This window comes from Physella acuta, unplaced genomic scaffold (assembly GCF_028476545.2).
Source record: "Physella acuta isolate Inbredline_101_S28 unplaced genomic scaffold, ASM2847654v3 ptg002688l, whole genome shotgun sequence".
In the NCBI taxonomy this organism is placed as follows: Eukaryota; Metazoa; Mollusca; class Gastropoda; family Physidae; genus Physella; species Physella acuta.
Genome location: NW_026734126.1, coordinates 884 through 18,895, shown reverse-complemented (window position 1 = coordinate 18,895; position 18,012 = coordinate 884). Strand labels below are relative to the sequence as shown.

The 18,012-nt window shown below is 33.8% G+C and overlaps 1 protein-coding gene across 5 annotated transcripts; it reads right to left on the bottom strand.

Annotated features, from left to right (window-relative positions):
- Positions 1-1,318: 1,318 nt before the first annotated feature.
- Positions 1,319-16,929, bottom strand: LOC131933936 (NGFI-A-binding protein 1). Of its 5 annotated transcripts, none has more exons than XM_059290415.1 (11): positions 16,827-16,929; positions 11,791-11,933; positions 11,481-11,630; positions 10,700-10,962; positions 9,273-9,440; positions 8,817-8,936; positions 8,054-8,202; positions 6,870-6,993; positions 6,470-6,666; positions 6,129-6,166; positions 1,319-5,819 (listed from the first exon to the last, which is right to left on the bottom strand). In XM_059290415.1, exons 2-11 carry the CDS (start codon positions 11,888-11,890, stop codon positions 4,729-4,731), a joined length of 2,400 nt encoding a protein of 799 aa, XP_059146398.1. In that variant the 5' UTR covers positions 11,891-11,933; positions 16,827-16,929; the 3' UTR covers positions 1,319-4,728. The 5 variants fall into 5 exon arrangements, with proteins under 5 accessions (XP_059146398.1, XP_059146402.1, XP_059146400.1 ...); XM_059290419.1 differs by having other exon boundaries at positions 8,069-8,202; XM_059290417.1 differs by lacking the exon at positions 16,827-16,929 and adding an exon at positions 14,333-14,405.
- Positions 16,930-18,012: the final 1,083 nt, after the last annotated feature.

Below are 18,012 nucleotides of genomic sequence, written 5' to 3'. Positions count from 1 at the left end.
TAACTTTGTAACAAACCAGCAAGTAGAATGTGATAACTGCATCACCAATTGCCAAAATAAAGATGGCGGGTACAAAAAAAAGGGAAGATAACTCAAAAGTCTAGACATGATTACATTGGTCCAATGTCTCTGGTTCGAGCTTAAGTTTTTATCGATGCCAAGGGAAATTTGTTGATAATAGGGGAGGTTACTTTTTTTTACAAGGTTGGAAATACCACATCTATAAATTACTTCCCTTGGAAGAAAAAAATACCCTTGCAAGGGCTGCCTTTATTTTAAAATTTTCTATAAAAATTACACAATGTTTAAATTGACTATTCTTTACACAATGTTTGACATACACTGATTTGTTGACGATTTTTTTCATGATAAAAATTTATAATTAAAACAGAAAAGTGTTTTTGTGATAAAATCAGGTAAACCTATTCAACAATCTGAATGTCACTTTACCGGGGGGGGGGGGGGGGGGGGGGGGAGGGGAGGGGAGGGGGGGGCGGTAGACAAATGGGGCATATGAAATACTTCTCCAATAATTTACATCATACAGCCAAAAGATGACATTGGCCAGAATAAAACATCTGACCAATGATAATATACATAATGACATCCCCAAAACTGATCACACTATTCAGCAAACAAAATAGATACCATTATCCCCTTATGATAAAACTACCCTTGGCTCTTTCCGTAAAAATTTTAATTTGAAATCTATACCTTACACGTACTTGTGGATTATCGTCTGGTAGATCACTGGGTGATTGCGTCATCATCCATCCATGCTACGAGGTCATAAATATAAATAAACACGATTCTCGTTTGTTTTTTTCATTTAATCATGTTAAATAGAAAGAAAATAGCAATTAAAACGAACTTGGCAGCACGCATTAAACCCGATATTTTGGAACGTCAAAGAAATGCTGTACACTGTGAAACTGTGGTCTATAGACATGTAAAACACTGTTATTTGTAGGTATAGTATAAGTATCAGCAGTTGGGTTTATTTTAGTTTACAAATGAAAAGATTGTGTCAAGGGAGAATAAACATACAAAACGTTTCATTGCAATGGCAATTGAGTTATCTCCCTTGTTCCCTTGTTGATTCAAGCTGTCTTGGTGTTTTTGTCCACAAATACGTTATTTTTAAAGTGGATTCACCAGAATTCCATGCGTTGTTTTTAGCTAATTAGATATATATGCAACAATTAGGAACAAACTTGTTACCCTTCTCCATTTCACAAATACCTGCGCTTTGAAAAATATTTTTTTAAAACTCCAAATAAAATTAAAACGAAAATTCATAAAAATCTTTATTGCATCACATTTTACTGTCAACACAAACTGTAAAATAAATACAAATCTGCACAATAATAATTTCACTAATTAGAGTAATAGAATACTTGATTATGTCAATATTGTTGGATACTTATATATATGCTGAAATACATTACTATTTTAAAAATTGATAAATATTCTTAAACTTATAAACTAACTTCTCAACTTTAGTTTTTTTAATTTTGAAGTTTAATTTAAAATGTATTATACATCAAATTGAGAAACCAATTATAATCAATACTCAAGAGTAATGATAGATTCACTTTAATTTTGAAAAATGGGTGTAATTGAAAAAATTATGCAAAAAGATTATCCGCCTCATTTCTAATATTTATCATTTTAATGAGCAACATCCACAAGAAAAAGAATGTATTGTTGGCTTAAATTGAAATAGAAGGCTGTATTAAGTATAAATGTTGCTGTTTTTAAAAAATGATGTAACAATTAAACAGGTTTGGTTATTTCCCTTGATAATATTATTTATATTGAATTAGCAAAACAATAACTTCTGAAAAAATCTTAATGATACAATTTTAATTTTTTTTAGTTGAACTAATTTTTTTTTACTTTTGTACTTTTATTGGCCCATCCACACAATTTTTTTTATTTAAAAAAACTGTTTTATGAATATACTAAAAATTCAAAGTGAACATAATTCCTGTTCATTTTGTTTATATACAAATTTTTGTCCAATGAAACAAAGCAACAAGGTAAACATGACAGAAAAAAGGGTCATGAGGTTAAAATTAAAACCGCAATGCTTCATTCTAAATAAACAATTAAAAATTTTAAATTATTAAAATTATGCCAACAAATTAAAAAGAAACAAATTCGTAATTATCATTTTTCTTAAACACTCTCCTCCAATGCCATTCAAATTAATATCACAAAAATATTGTCAAGCTACCGGTAATTACAATAACTGGGAACTGAGAAAAATCAGTAATAAAATGTAATAAAATTTACACATTATCATGATCATCAGTGTATCAACTTGCCATAAATACCAAAGAGTAGCTTCTCTTGTGGGTATTTCTAAATATTCAAAGACTGAAATCTTTCTAGGAAAACTTGCAGAAATTCAAGCTAAATTCAGAAGTATAAAAAGAATTTTAAAACATAGCTAAATGATAATAAATACACGATTAAGGCTTAACAGTAAAACCGGGTTGCGAGAAAAATTCTAATTAACATATTAATTTTTATAATTAAGCTGCAGCAGCTACTTTACATAAAATAAGTTTTTAATAGTGTGTTAAGTAGATACAGCTTTCTTGTGCTGCTTTTGTCTTGTATTCAGTTAACAATTTTATCCATTCATGGATATAGACTTTACACACTTTACATCAAATACACTAACTTATTTTGAAAAAAATTTTTTTTTACTTTATCGTAATATCACCTATTCTGGCGACCAGAAGTGTGGGAAGCACAAAACTGACCAACTACTTATAAAACATGTTGTTGCTGCCCATCATAGGATAGCAACCCTGTCTACCCCCTAAGTTAATCAATTTCTTAAAATTAGGTTGTTTGCCATTTTTTTTTACTTTGATAATATGCAACAAATATCACATATTATAGAAAAATTCTTTCTTCAAAGAAATATGCTTATATAATAAATATTACAATTCTTTCAAGGTGAAACCCATATTTACAGTTATTACATTAGGAAAATATTCATTCTTAAAAGCAGGTTTAAACAGTTTTCAAATGCCAAAATGAGATAATGGAATGCTATAAAGAATTTTTGTCTGATTGGTAAAAGAACCTTTAAAATGTTAAAGAAAAATTATAATCTGGCTATAAAAGAATCTTTGTGTAAACTACTAATCTACACTACCTTGAATTTCTGTTACATTTTACTATGTACTTTTATAATTATTTATTTACCAGTACCCATTAAAGTCAGACTAAAATTATTTACCCAAGATCCAAAAGTTATTTCTAACATAAAAGAAAATAAAAGCAAAAAAATTTGTCCTACATTAAAAAATTCAACCTCACAAGGTTTGGCACTTTACAAAACAAAAACTTTTACTTTGTTTTGTATGTATTTTTTTCTTAAAAATTTATAATACAATTTTAGTATCATATTTATTTTAATTAAGTGTTTTTGGGCAAATGTTTGCCCTTTTTATCTTAAAAATTATTATTCAGTGAAAAATTAAAAAATGGACAACTGCAAACAATTTCTAAAAAAAATTGTAAGGCTTGGTAAATAATACATTAATAGATTAATTTAACAGACTATTATTTTATTTAAACAATTCAAGCACCTGTTTAATGAAGACGTTTTCAGTCAAAACTATGTTTTAATAAGAGATGTTAAAAAAATGTAGGCTTTTCTTCCTGTATCATCAGCAGCAGTAAATGATACAAGGTTTAAAAATTAAGGTTACAAGGTTAAAAAAAATTAACTAAAGCTATCAGCTTTTACAGCACGAATATAGTTGAAACTTTTATCTAGGCCAACAAATAGAAAGAAATATCTGATTATCAAAAAGTGTTTGTAGTAACAGTAGTAGTCCAGTAGTGGATATGGCTAAGAAATGTTCTTGTAAAAACTATACGGTTTCATATACGTTGGTAAACTATTATTAAACTATTTTGTACTGGTTTCATATACGTTGGTAAACTATTATTAAACTATTTTGTACTATCGTAGCAGTGAAGATGGTACTTTCTCTAAACTCAATACAGCTGCCACAAAAGTTTTAATATTTTACCATACAAGATCTAGTTATTTATAAGCTGATAGCAATTTTCACAGTAATTTAAAAGTTGTTTTTAAAAGTTAATTTTTCTCTTAGGTTTAGGTCTAGGTGCGGGTCAGCTCAAAAATATGAAGCTGTGTACATTTGTATTATTTACCAGATTAATGATAAGTACCCAGTCTTGTATCCTCTTTTAGCCTGTCTAAATGGAGTGTAGAAGTTCAGTCAGCAGATTCAGAGGGCGGGAGAAAGGGGGGGGTAAATACAAGTCTAACCTACTTCCATCACAAAATATAACAGATGGCATAAAGAATATTACAGATACATGAGCTCAACATCACAGAGCAAGCAGTTTTTCCGGTAATTAGCCAACACCAATAAAAATTGGTTTCCGCTGCGGCACACGAAACATTAGAATATTATGATACACAGAAGTCGTAGTCTCAGTTCATGATTGTTGATGTATGAGTAATATAAAAAGTTTATGTCCGACATATATATATAAATATATATATATTTATAGAAATGGTTATGAAGAAATGGAATTCCAATACAAGTCCTTAAATTATGCAAGTCTCAATATCAGAGAGTAAAATGCAGTACTTGAACTTGGTTCAATATATCAGAAATTTTAACGGAAGGCTTTAAAGTAATAAATAAAGTAGCATGTTAAATCTTTTTAGGTTGTGTATTCACTTCCAACAAGACGGTGTCCAGGAAAAGCGTTTAGACGATTTGTTTTTTTTATACTCCTCTTATCAAGGTCACTTATTTCAGCCTCCTCGACATGGTCAGCAGCGTCTTCTGTGTTGCCAGGGTTAAAATCTAACATGACTTTTTGGATTTCACGTCCGTCCCGACGCCGGAGCTCGTTAACCCCCATGCGGATAATGTCGTCGTTTGTAGGGTGATCAGGGTTTGGCTTACAAGGCGAGGAGGACGTGGGGGTGCCAGGGTTGGCTGAAGAGGCTGATGAAGAGGAGGAGAGTCGTCTCACCCTCTCGCTGGATGTGCTGCTACTCCTGCGATTACTACTTGTCCGGAATCTCTTCTCGCCACCGTTAATTAGATAGTAATCAGGGTCACAGTTTTTCCTACGGCTTGACCGCCTGGTCTCAACTTCAATGACTTGTCCGTTTTTGGTGATAGTTGTGGTGGTGGTCAGACTGCCCTGAGCACTCGGGCTCTCCGCTCCAATGGACGAGGTTTCAGAAGACGAGTTATTGTTTTTTTCGTGAATATTTGGCGATTTCATAGCTGGGGAATTAGGGAAGGATCCGTTTGTGAAGCTCTTTTTCTCCACTGTGGTTTTAGTGAAGCTGTTTGGAGTTGCTGCCTTAATACGGTGGGCTGAGTGTGAAGAGGGAGGCCTTCCTCTTCTAGCACCTGTGGGGTGCAAGGGTGGGGTCCCAGGAGTGACGGCGGGGGATGGCATGGATGAGGGTAAAGCTGAGAGGGTGGTGAAGGCAGCAAAGGCTGAAGTTGCGCTGCTGTCGGAGGACATGTTAATGCTAGAATCGCTGTGCTCATCGTCTTTGTCTTTGGTTTTCATGCCGATCAACTCCTGGGCAAAGTCCGACATGCCGTACTGCGTGGCGATGCGCAGGCCCTCTTCAAAAAGGGAATCCTTGTGATTGTGTATGGCGGCCATGTACAGCGTGTTCAGTGGGTTGGGGACTGATGAGTCGTCAGTGAAGATGTAGCTGCCTTTAATCTTGGGGTTCAGGTTTCCATGCGTTGGGGACAGCTTGGCATCTCGGGCTAAACTGACTGAATAAACAAAAGCAATTCGCATTAGTTCTAAGCCTAGTTTTAAAAGGCACTGCTAGATTACTAGCAGATTAGTTAGATAAATTATTGTAAAGACTAAATAGACAAGTGATGTACAAAGTTTCTTCAAGGATATTTTTAGAACAAAAGCAGTTTGAATCAGTTCTATGTCTAGTTCTAAATGTTAAAGGTACTACAATTTTTCTAGAAATTTTTGTTTTAGATAAAATATACCAATGGTAAATAAATAGTGCTGTACAAAGTTTCTATAAGGAAACAAATTAGGTATTATATGATGACTAAACTTACCTGATGGGACGGAGTATTTAGAGCTGCCTTTTCTATACCTGAGAAAAACACAATTTCTTCAAATTTTAAATCTGATTTATTGTTTCTAGTTTCAATTTTTATTATATTAATAAACAAAATTTTAATACTAGCTTAATCAGTGGCTGTTAAAGATTTTTTTTTTTTATTAATTAAAATATGTCTAGAACAAAAGTAGAAATATTAAAATCCTCAAACAACAAATACAAAATGAAGAATTTTTTTAAAAATTATTTTCTTTACGAAGTTAATTTTCTTTTTCTTTAGTATATTTTTATTGCCCTGACTACTGAAGATTATAACGGAAAATAATTAAAACCTACTTGGCAATGGTGTTTATTATTCTTTGCCTTTTTTTAGTCAAGGCAGACTGGCGGTCATTCAGGTCATCCATCTCAGAGGTCAAGGTCTTCATCTGATCATGGTCATTGGCTTCAAGAAGAACCCTCAAGGCACTTCGGATGCGATCCTGCTCTTTGGACAACTCTGTGAGATCTAATGTAATCTGTGTAAGTTCTGCCTGTGTATCAAAGGAATTAGAATTATGATTTAAGCACCTTTCAACTGAACTGTTTTCCTTCTGAAATTTAATTGAAACCCTATTTTAATTTTACTACAAACTGTGAATCATTTTGTTAGTAGGACCTAAATTTTTTAAAATCTATAATTCCCTAAAGTTTACTCATGGTTTATTAGTTTATCCATTATTCAGGAGAAATATACCTGTAGTTCATTAAAACTTTCTTCATTGGTGATAGTTAGAATTGTGGAGGAAGAAAGTAAAGTTGAAGTTGATGGGATAGCCTCCCCTTGCTCAAGTTTGGGTTGTACCAAAACCTCAGCAGCCCTGTACAAATATATTATTGATACAGTAACACACAGGCCATCTTAAGTTTATGGTGTAAAATGTGTCATTTAAGTTTAATGGATTTTTTATTTTTAAAAAGTATTTATTGTTATAAATTATTCTTAATTTTTCATACAGTATTTCACAGGCTACAATAGGTTTATAAAGTAAATTTTTTTTTAGGTTGTTGATAAAAAAAATTATGAGTTTTTATCTTTGGAGCTTATTTTATTCAGTTTAATTTTTTTGTTTACTTCAAACAATTATTATTCTTATCTTTTATTTAACTATTAAAACTGTTGAAAAAAAATAAAATAAGTAACACAACATGCAAGATTTGTAAAAAACATAACATTGTGTTATTGACTGCATCACAGAGTTAGTTACATATTGCATAGACTGAGCCAGTAAGTAAATCCAACTAGATCTACAATAAGAGCTTTGATTAACAAACTAGATCTACATGAGAAAGTATTTAATACTCTGATATTTTAAATTTAATTTTAAAAACTCTAATTAGATATTCTCACTGTCATACTGTCACAATGACCCAAGTATTAATTTTTTTTTATTTTGGAGAATAACATTGAATTATATACATATTACTTATGTTGTGGCAGAATTCAATAACAGAGGATTGTGACAGTATAAAACCACACTGGTTAGACTTACTTGTTTATAGTTTTAAAATGTATGTAGCTAAAGTAATTTTACACAAACACACCACCAAAACACCAAGCAACAAAATCAGACATTAGGAAAAGTTATATAAAAACTATTATCTGTATTGTTATCAAATGTAACAAATTTCTTAATTTATTTGATAATCAAATTTTTTTTTTCATTTTCTGTATACAAACCAATCAAGGTTTTAGAGAATTCATAAGTGAGTGAAGAGAATTTCCAGTTTTTAAGTCTAAATCAAAATCAATTGCCACTATTTTGTCATTATTGTTACATTTTTAACAACAGATGAAATTTCAGAACTTTGCCTAAGGCTGATTTTGTCAAAACAATGAACACTTCACAACAACTAAATTCTTAATGAAAAGATGTTTACCCTTTTAAATCGTACCTAGAGTGCCCTTTCGAGTACTGGTACCCACTATCTCTCACTACTTGTCTTGCCAAGGGAAACAATTCCTCCCTCCTAGTTAGTAGTGCAGGGAAATGACTACAGAGTTGTGCTGCTGCTTCATTTACTGATATCTGAAGAGATAAAAAAAGTTTAGAATGGTTTTAAAACATAACTGGAAAAAAGAGTGAAATACAATTTTTAAAAAAGGACATAGAAATTAAAGGTTACAATAAAGTTTGAAAAATTACATTGAAAAATTTTGAAAAGTTTGAAAAATTAAATTTTAAAAATAAGTTTATATAAATTTTGTAAATGTTTAAATTACTTAAGTAAAATTAAAACATGATTTAAAAAATTAAGGAAGTCATTATATCCATTATTATCACAGATTAAGAAAATTCAATACCTAAACAAATATTTTAGCATTATGACAAACACTAACTGAATTTTTGTATAATAATCATTAAAACGAGGTATTTCATAAACAAACCTAGTCTAGATGTAAAATAAACCTAGCCTAGATAAAGAAAGCTGAGATGCGATGTTTGATTGAGGGTAGTGCAATTAACACTGGGCGTTGCATTTTAAATTTATAAATCGTTCAACTTAAAACACTTGGGTTGGTAATCACAATTTGATGTTAGATTTGTAAGCTATCAACCACAGGCCTTTTTGTGCGATCACATTTAAAAATGTGAACTTTTATCTAATCAGAAACAAGAAACTTAATTACAAATTTGCCTACTTCGTGTAAGGACATGGGTCTGTCATTTTTTCTTTTTGAGTCAAACCTGCCATAGATGGCAGCATATTTTCTCAGGGCATCCATCCTGTTGGGGTCATCAAGGGGCATCATCATTACACACTGGTGAAGAGAATAACATTCAACATTAGTCACAAACAATACAACAAATTACTGAAGTAATATTTAATCATAATACCTGGATGGTTAGACAGTTATCTGTTTCAAACTTAGAAGTATTTGAATTTATCCGAAAAAAAACAGTAATTTTCAGGTTGGTTATTTTTTTACAAATTGAAGATTTTTTTATAAGTAAAAATATGTTTGTATTGTAATTGTAAGCAGCTGCAACAATAAAGCTAATTAGCAATCATCTTTTTTTTTTTATTTTTAATTTGCAATCACAACAACAAAGCTGGTAGCATTATTCTACTAGTTAAAGTAATGAAACGAGCTTACACTAATTTCCTTGCTGATTTGTTTCTTTGGCATTGACTTGGGTTCAAACGGAGGCAGGGTTTGAGCCAGCATGGCTGCAGCTGTTGCTATGGCTGTGATCTGATGTTCCAGCAGGGTGGGCTGGGACAGCCCCATCATGCCAGCGTAGGACTGGTCATCTGGGTTGTACTGGGGGGAATACAAAGTTGGACTCTTCATTAGGTTAATTTCTCTATTTGATGTATATTATTTAAGTAAAGTAAGTTAAGTTCCATAGTTGGACTTTTCATTAGGTCAACTTCTCTATTGGATGTATAGTAAAGTAAGTTAAGTTCAATAGTTTAACTTTTCATTAGGTCAACTTCTCTATTTGATGTATATTATTGAAGTAGAGTAAGTTAAGTTCCATAGTTGGACTCTTCATTAGGTCAACTTCTCTATTTGATGTATATTATTTAAGTAAAGTAAGTTAAGTTCCATAGTTGGACTCTTCATTAGGTCAACTTCTCTATTTGATGTATATTATTAATGTTAAGTAATGCAAAGTAATGCAAAGTAAATGGTGGTCCATGGGCAAGTGAAGTAGAGTTCACCTATTTCTGTGACCTCGGTATATAAAGGGATAGTGTGGTCAGCACTGTGCTGAGCCACCTTAGCGTTCTATAATGTTAGGTACCCATTACAGCTGAGTGAAGTCAGACACTTTCTACTGACGTGAACTCAGGTTTGAACTCAAAACAATCGGGTTAGCAGTCCAGCGCTCTACGGCTAGGCCACGCCATCCCCCATGTATCTTATTACTTGACATATATATTTGACATTAATCAAGTTTTAATATGCATCAAAAAAAGGACAAACAACAATATTTGGCATAGTGCTAGCCCCCTCAAAAATTCTAAATCTGTTACCAAATTATCTCAATTTCTTTTACTGAACAGTAAAACATGATTTATGCCCTTTTAGGAAATAGCCAAACAAATAATAGTTTAAATAATTAAATTACTGGTACTACTGTAATACTTTGAAAACAGTGTAATATAACTTTTCCTGAACTGTAAATGCAATGTGTATACATTATAATAGCGACAGTTTCCCTTTACAATGTGCCATTTAAGTTAAACTTAAAAGTCAAAAACAAAAATTATCACAATCAATGAAGAAATAAAAATGGTGGTTGTATTAAAGAGAAAAATTAAACTTTGTGTTGGGAGCCTCACTAACTACAACTACTGTATAAAACCTAGGTCTTCATCAGATTACAACAATGTGATTTAAGAATTGATTCAAACCAAGATTATATCTATATAACACTATAATTAGTTATCTTCAAAAATACACAAAAAAAAAGCTTATGCAAGGATTTGTGTCAATTTACTTAATACAACAATGAAACAAAATGCTAGCTCATCACAAATGAGTAACAATCTTTATCATGATCACACACTCACCAGAACATCCTTCATGATATCTTTAAAATCAGCTTGAGGAGAATCTGAAGGGCTGGGATGTTCCAAGTTACTCCCCTCTGACGGGCTTACTCCCCTTACACCACTTTGACATGCCCACGGCGTGGAGGTGGAGATGGCGGAGGACTGGGGAGGCGTCACCTTGAAGTCTTGAATGTTATTGGAGCGTTCTATGGAATGGGAGGGACTGAGTGCTTGAGATGATCCCGCCATGCTCATGACATGTGTTGGGTATTTCTTGATAACTGGAGTGGGTTTAAACACATTAATGGTGCTAGCAATTTATTTACAGGACATATTTAATCTGTCTGAGACTTATAATTCAAATTTTATATAGTATATATAAATCAGTGGGCTTAAAAAATGTGAGGTTTAAATTAGATCTAATTTATATTCTGAAAACAGGCATGTTTTATTTGGAGTTTAGGGAAAACAATTTGTAGAACAAGTTCAGATCCAGCGACAAGTAGGCTGATCATACATGAGTCCATCTATCTCTAAAGGTTACCAGATTCTAGTTGTAAATTAAACATAATGATCCTAATTTGGTGGTAAATGAAACAGATACTCTACTTCTTTCACCCAAAGAATCATCAGGTCCAATAGAGTACTTAACTTTTTTAAATAGTTAATGGGCAAGTAACATTTTCTGACTAAATACAATTTAAACATTGCTGTTCAGATAATGCTTCCATTTATATAAATATTTTATCTTTGTGATTTTATAAATGAAAAAAAAAAAACAACACAAAACTGTATTTACCCTCAAAGGCAGCTGGGTTAGCCACCCACTCCTGCAGAGCTTTTTGTAATCTTCTGACATGGAGAGGTTTACTAGCCATTCCCACAAGGGCCATAATCTCCAGAAACTCATCTTCCCCTGCCTCACACAGCTGCTGGACATCATCTCCCCCTGTGCCAGGAAAACAACAAACCATTCCAAAAATACAATAATAGAAACTTTTTACCTATTTCATATCTATTTTTCTAACAATTATTGAACACATTTTACCCTCTCCCCTATCTCAAATGCACACTTATTCGCGGACTACTAAATTGCTACATCTACCTACCTTGAGTAATGAAAGTTTCAAAATATTGCAAAAGGTTTGCACGCTGTAATACCCTGTACAGCTGAAGCTCCGAATTGTTGGATGGCTGGACAGAAGCCATCTTGTTTCCTAAAGTTATTCCAGTTTCTGGTATTTCTTAAAATCTGGAATAATAAAATAAATAATTTAGTCCAAATAAAGAAAGTCCAAATAAAAATTTGACAAAATATAAATTTTGCTATATCATAATTTATTCTGAATCTTTTTCAAGATTTTAAAATGTATCTAATAATGCAATGTGGTTTGATTTAAACAAGATGGTTCGACTAGGCTTAACGAGATAGTAACTAAAACTATCATAATTTTAATCTGATAATGAGTGTGCAAAAAAAAAAATTCACCTAACAGAAATATTATAGTATCAGACAGAAATTATTAGTTATATACTTAAAAAAAAAAACTTTCTTTAAAAACTATGTTATTTTTATAGAACTAATTTTTGCACAAGAAAATAAAGTAAAAAAATGTTACTATAAAAATAACTTTATATAAACACATTTGAACTACACAAAGGGTTAATATCCTATTACCAAATATCTTAATTGTTAAATGAGGCGAGAGCACACAACTACACACACACCACCGACTACTCACTCACAGCTATGTGGGATACCACACAACGCACCATCACGGGACTCAAAGGACCCTGGTTGGGGTCTCCACAAAAAGATATGACTAACACTTAAGTGACAGGAAAGCTGAAGTGCCCCACCCTATCCTCTAACCAAACACTCACCCTCTCACACCATACACTCACTTGGCGAGGCTTTTTTATTCTTTGTTGTTTTAAAAACCCTGTTAATTCTAGCTGTTTTTGTGTGCATACAAATTTTATATTTTATATATATAGGAATAGACCTACATTTTTGTAAAGATGTATAGCATTTTTTTAAAGTTTTGAATAAATTAAAATTTGTAAACAAACATTGCTAGATCTTGATCAATAAGTGTAAAAATTATGTATCTGATGTTTTTTTTTTATTTTGTTTTAGGGTCTAGATATAGAAACTCAATATAGGCCTAGGCCTCAACAAAATAACTCAGCTGTTGTTTTTTGACGTAATTAATCAGCCTTTCGTTTTTTAAGTTTTAAACTATTTTACTATGAAATGTAGCTTTATATAAGCTTTACAACTATTTTATAATTAAAAAAATGTATGTAAAGAATTTTTTTTTTTAAATAGAAAGTAAGAAACAATTAACACTTAAGTATAAGAGTCATATTCACATATTTTATTAAGGTATTTTTACAGCATAGGTTACTAGAAAACAATTGCAGGTATTGCCAGGTGTCATAATAAGACAACTCAATAACATTTGTAGTGTTTCTTTTATGATTAGAATGTTAGTGTTATGGATGGTGTGTGCGTTAGACTTAGTTTTTTTTATAAAGCATCATTCACTATTAATATTAACCATTCTAAATTCTAAACTATACTAGAGTCTACATCTATACTTAATCTGTTTAATCATAATAATGTGTTGTTTAGTAATTAAAAACATAAGTAAGTAGGCCTATTAGTATTCGGTAAATATTACTAGTCTAGATCTAGATATGTAATGTGTAGCCTCCTATATTTTTAAAAGTGTGATTACTCATTGATTAGCCATACTCACAAAGTTACATAATGTCATAATGATATTAGGAGCAGAGTTTCTTCCAGGCATCTCTTCAGGGGGGGGGGGCATATTCTTTTAACAGTGTCCGCCCCCCCCCCCCCCCCTCCCAGAGAAAAAAAGTCTGGAAGAAACACTGATTAGGAGGCCTAGACCTAGATCTATAGCTTAGTAAAGGTGGTTAGCAGGCTGGCTTCTTTAGATCACTAGAATCTAGTAAGTAGAATCTAGATTCTCTCTAGACCTAGATCTAGATTTTAGTCTAGATCTAGATCTAGATTCTAGATCAAGAAACTAAGTCTAGAATTCTCTAGATCAAGAATCTAGATTTCTAACTAATTTATTGCTTAGGCTTTCATACGAAGTGATGTTGATATTATTAGTTTTTAGTTTAGGTCAAGTTTTTCTTCTCACTAAGTTTTTAGTTAGATCTAGAAATCTAGATCTAGATTAGATGATTAGATCTAGAGTCTAGATCTAGTCTAGAATCTAGACTTCTAGTCTAGATCTAGATCTAGTAAGTTAGGCCTAGCTAGAGTCTAGATCCACATCTAAGATTTTGATTCTAGACTAGACTCTAGGACAGGCCTTGTCACTGATTGTGTCTAAGTCTAGGTCAAAATATTTTTAATTTTTTTTATATAGAATCTAGATCTAGATCTAGATCTAAGAGATTAGATTCTAGATTCTAAATCTAGCCGAGTCAAGTGGTCGCAAGTGTGACATTTTTCCCCGACCCAAACATGGGCAGGGGTTCACCCACCGACGGCCCTATTTTACACTCCATGCTCTGCTAATTCTAATAACCGTACCATCCGGATACAGTACAGTAATTCTCACAACCAACAAACCAGTATGGCACACTCCACTCCCGCTCCACACTTACCAAAGCGGATGAAACAGCAGGATTGGGGCATAGGCCTACACTAGGCCTCAATGTTTCGCCTGCTAGGCGGGGGGGGGAGGGGAACGGAGAGGGGGGTTGTATAGTAGTAATGTGGGTGGGGGTGGAGCTTTTTAAAAAGCAACAACCACTGCCCCACTTTGCCTTCATTCCATTTGGAGATAACCCCTGACCTTTAGCCTCTGTCCCCTTAGACGGGATACGCCCCCTCCGTGTACATGTTCGCGCATGCGAATTCAGTTGGGGACGGAGTGGTACAGTGTGGGTAGTCGAAGGGTAGGGCCGAGGAAACATGTGGGAAATATTAATACATAGCTTGTGTTGTTGTTTTGAGTTTTTAATTTAAATTGCATAAGTAATATAAGTAGTTTCTCTTCTGATTGCTATTAAATCGATGTGCTATATAGAATACGTTGATTAGAAAAATAAAATTATCATCACAGGTACTGATAATAAAATTGATACGCCCGTCACAATACATTTTGGTTTCACTGCAGGCCTACATTTGCAAGGGTAGAAATAAAACAAGGTTGTGGATTACATGTTAACATTATTTTAGGCATTTCCCTTTTGTTATCTAGTCTACCTTGTTCGTGTAAAAAAAAAAATGATTCATGGGTGGAGATTTAGGCTGAGAACCAGTATTTTAACAAACAATGGGTTATAGTGGTGGTTTAAGGGTTGCAAAAAAAAAGGGGAGGGGTGAATTTCTATATTTGGTGTAGGGGAGGTAGTTAGACTTCCCGTATATTTATAGCAACTGGGGTGGGAAATCAATTTGATTTAAAGGAGAGAAAAAAAACGTACTCAGTCCCGCCTTTCCCCCCCCCCCCCCCCCCCCCCATTTTCACTGAGTGTTCAGCGTCTGGTCCTAGACTACAGAAGTGGGTTATATTTTAAATCACAGACTGTATGACATTGTTAAAATAATATATTCTATTTTTATGGGGGGGGGGGGGTAACAATGTTAAGTTCAGCCTCTTGGCCTTAGACATAAGTAGCTACGGCCGTCGTTAAGTTAAAGTTAGAGATCGTGAGTAAGATGGGGACTGCTTATTTTTATATATGCTAAATATCCGTCAAGAGAAGCATCTAACGGCCGATGGTTCTATTTTTATTATTGTTTCAATCTCTGTTGTTGTTTTTTTAAATAATTCATCAACAAAAAGTGTTGTTTTTTTAAAATTGTAAAATGCACGTGAAGACAGGGAAGATCTGCATAAATGAGTTGTGGCATAGTTTATTAACTAACATAACATTAGAGCTCATTTGCATCTAGTTAGACTACGGCTGATCAAATGTATATGTTGTATGTGTTTATAAATTTATAAGCTGTATGTGTTTGATGGAAAGATATAGCGAGATCCAGTTACATTTTCCATGTCTGATCAATAGCCGTCATGGATATCTTCACACACACACACACACACACACACATATATATATATATATATATATATATATATATATATATATATATATATATATATATATATATATATATATATATAGGCCTAAATATATATATATATATATATATATATAGCGTGTACATAACGTTTCCGTTAGTATTTAGTATGCAAGTTAATAGTAGGCCTATAGCAGGCATGCACACATGAGCTTAATATGCAGATGATACATGAAAAATCTTAATCTTAATTGACCTTCATCAATTAGCCTTGTAATAAATTGACTAGTGTGAAAATCAAGAGATCTAGAGCGGCAGTGCTATCAGCTGGTGTCTGACTACACAGCTGACACGGGAGAGGGGGGAACACAGGGCGACAACCCTTAATTACTACGAGGATATTTACTCCCTTGTCTTGTTATTGTAACGTGAGGGCGGGGGACTGGGGGAGGGGGGAGAAGTCAGATGTACACCACAGAACAACTTTGTTCACAACGTTTAAAGAACATACGAGTATAGTTTGTAATTTATAAATCAAAGCTGCTGTAGCCAGTTATTAGATCTCGTAACTAAGTTTGCATTCGTATTATTATCTAATTAAGTATGGGTGGGTGGGGTTTATTTTTAGCTTAACTAACAACTTGACACTTTCACTAACATTCATGGCCCAAGTCAGAAGCTTATATAAATATAGGCTATAATAATAAATAAATATTACTGAGGAATACGCTATACTGTTATACTATATCTATATGTCTAATTAATTAGAGAACCAGCAGGCATAGGGGTAGTTATTAATATTATTGTTTATAAATAGGTGCCTGGTGTTTATGTATGTAGGCCTACAGTTACTACAGTATTAGTATGTAGATTTATATTATTACTAATATTACTAGTCTAGTTGGTATAGTAGTAATTTACTTAGTAATACTTAGTATTATAATTTGCTTCATAGTTTAGTATAAGTTAAGTATAATCTAATTAATTAATAGCCTTATTGTAACACATACGTGGTGTGTAGGTGTCGTTTGTTGACACCTTGAAAGTAAGAACTATAGCCAGACTTACCAATAATTTAAAAAATAACAACAATAACAGAACACAGCCAGCTGTATATTGAGAACACAGACACCACCAACCCGTCCTTGCCTAGCCCGGCTCAGTGACTGTAGGGGGGATGGGCCCGACCCTCGCAAGTTTGCAGCCAGCACGGCAAAACTAGGGTAAGCCACGTTGTGTGTGGGGGGATGGGTGGCGTGATGAACGGGCTTGTGGGGGAGGGGCTGTACGCGAAAGGGGGGGGAGGGGTGTTTTTTTCTGGGGGTGGGGTAGGGGAGGGGGTGTTCGCCATATAAGGGCCCTTATCGTCGACGTCATCAGACGTTAGTATCACGATTGGGCTCATTCACCCACGTGAATGTTGCCGAGGGGAGGCGGGCTGTACCGAGGGGCATCGATCGGGTTTTCCTGGGGGTCGTGGCGAAAAAAGAAGTGCGGGCTTGCGTGTGGGGGAAACAGTGAGGAGAACAGTCCGCCGTACACACACACACACACACACACACACACACACACACGTAGCGGAGAGGTGGAGTGGCGGGGGTTTATGATTGGGTCCCTTGCATGCATACACAAGCCGTCGACGAAACGTTTATCGTAATGGTACGGAACGTCGTGACCTATACCTACCCCCCGCCCATTTCTCCCCCGCCCCTCTGTAAATTAGAGGGGGGGGGAGATATTGTGCACGTTGTTTTAAGAGATTATTTTGAAAATATTAATTAGGTCAAGATAACCTACTTCATGTATCTTGAACTGATATTTCCCTAAAGTGAAAATATAAATATTTTTTTTTTAAATTATAAATCTTTTATTTGATGGCTGTTCGCCCGCAGAGCTAAGAGTTGTCTTTCCTGCTTAGCTGTATTTGTGCATTTCTCTCCCCTTACTAAGGTATTTAAAAAAAATGTAAGGAAGGTTTAGCTGACATGGGCGTGTATGCTGTTTAAAAAACTGTTTCAGAATAATGGAGAGGGGGGGGGGGGGGTTGTGTGAAGTTGAATACACAGCGAGGGGGGAGGGGGAGTTAATCTCAAAGGGGTTACATGCGACACCTAAAACCGACACGACAAAATGTTAGCGGAAAATCTGAAGTTATTTAATTTCGGCGCACAAATTGTCGTCCCTACTATCTCCGGCCACGTCCACAGGGGCAGATGAAGTAGAGTTTATCTGTTTCTCTGACCTAAGTACACGG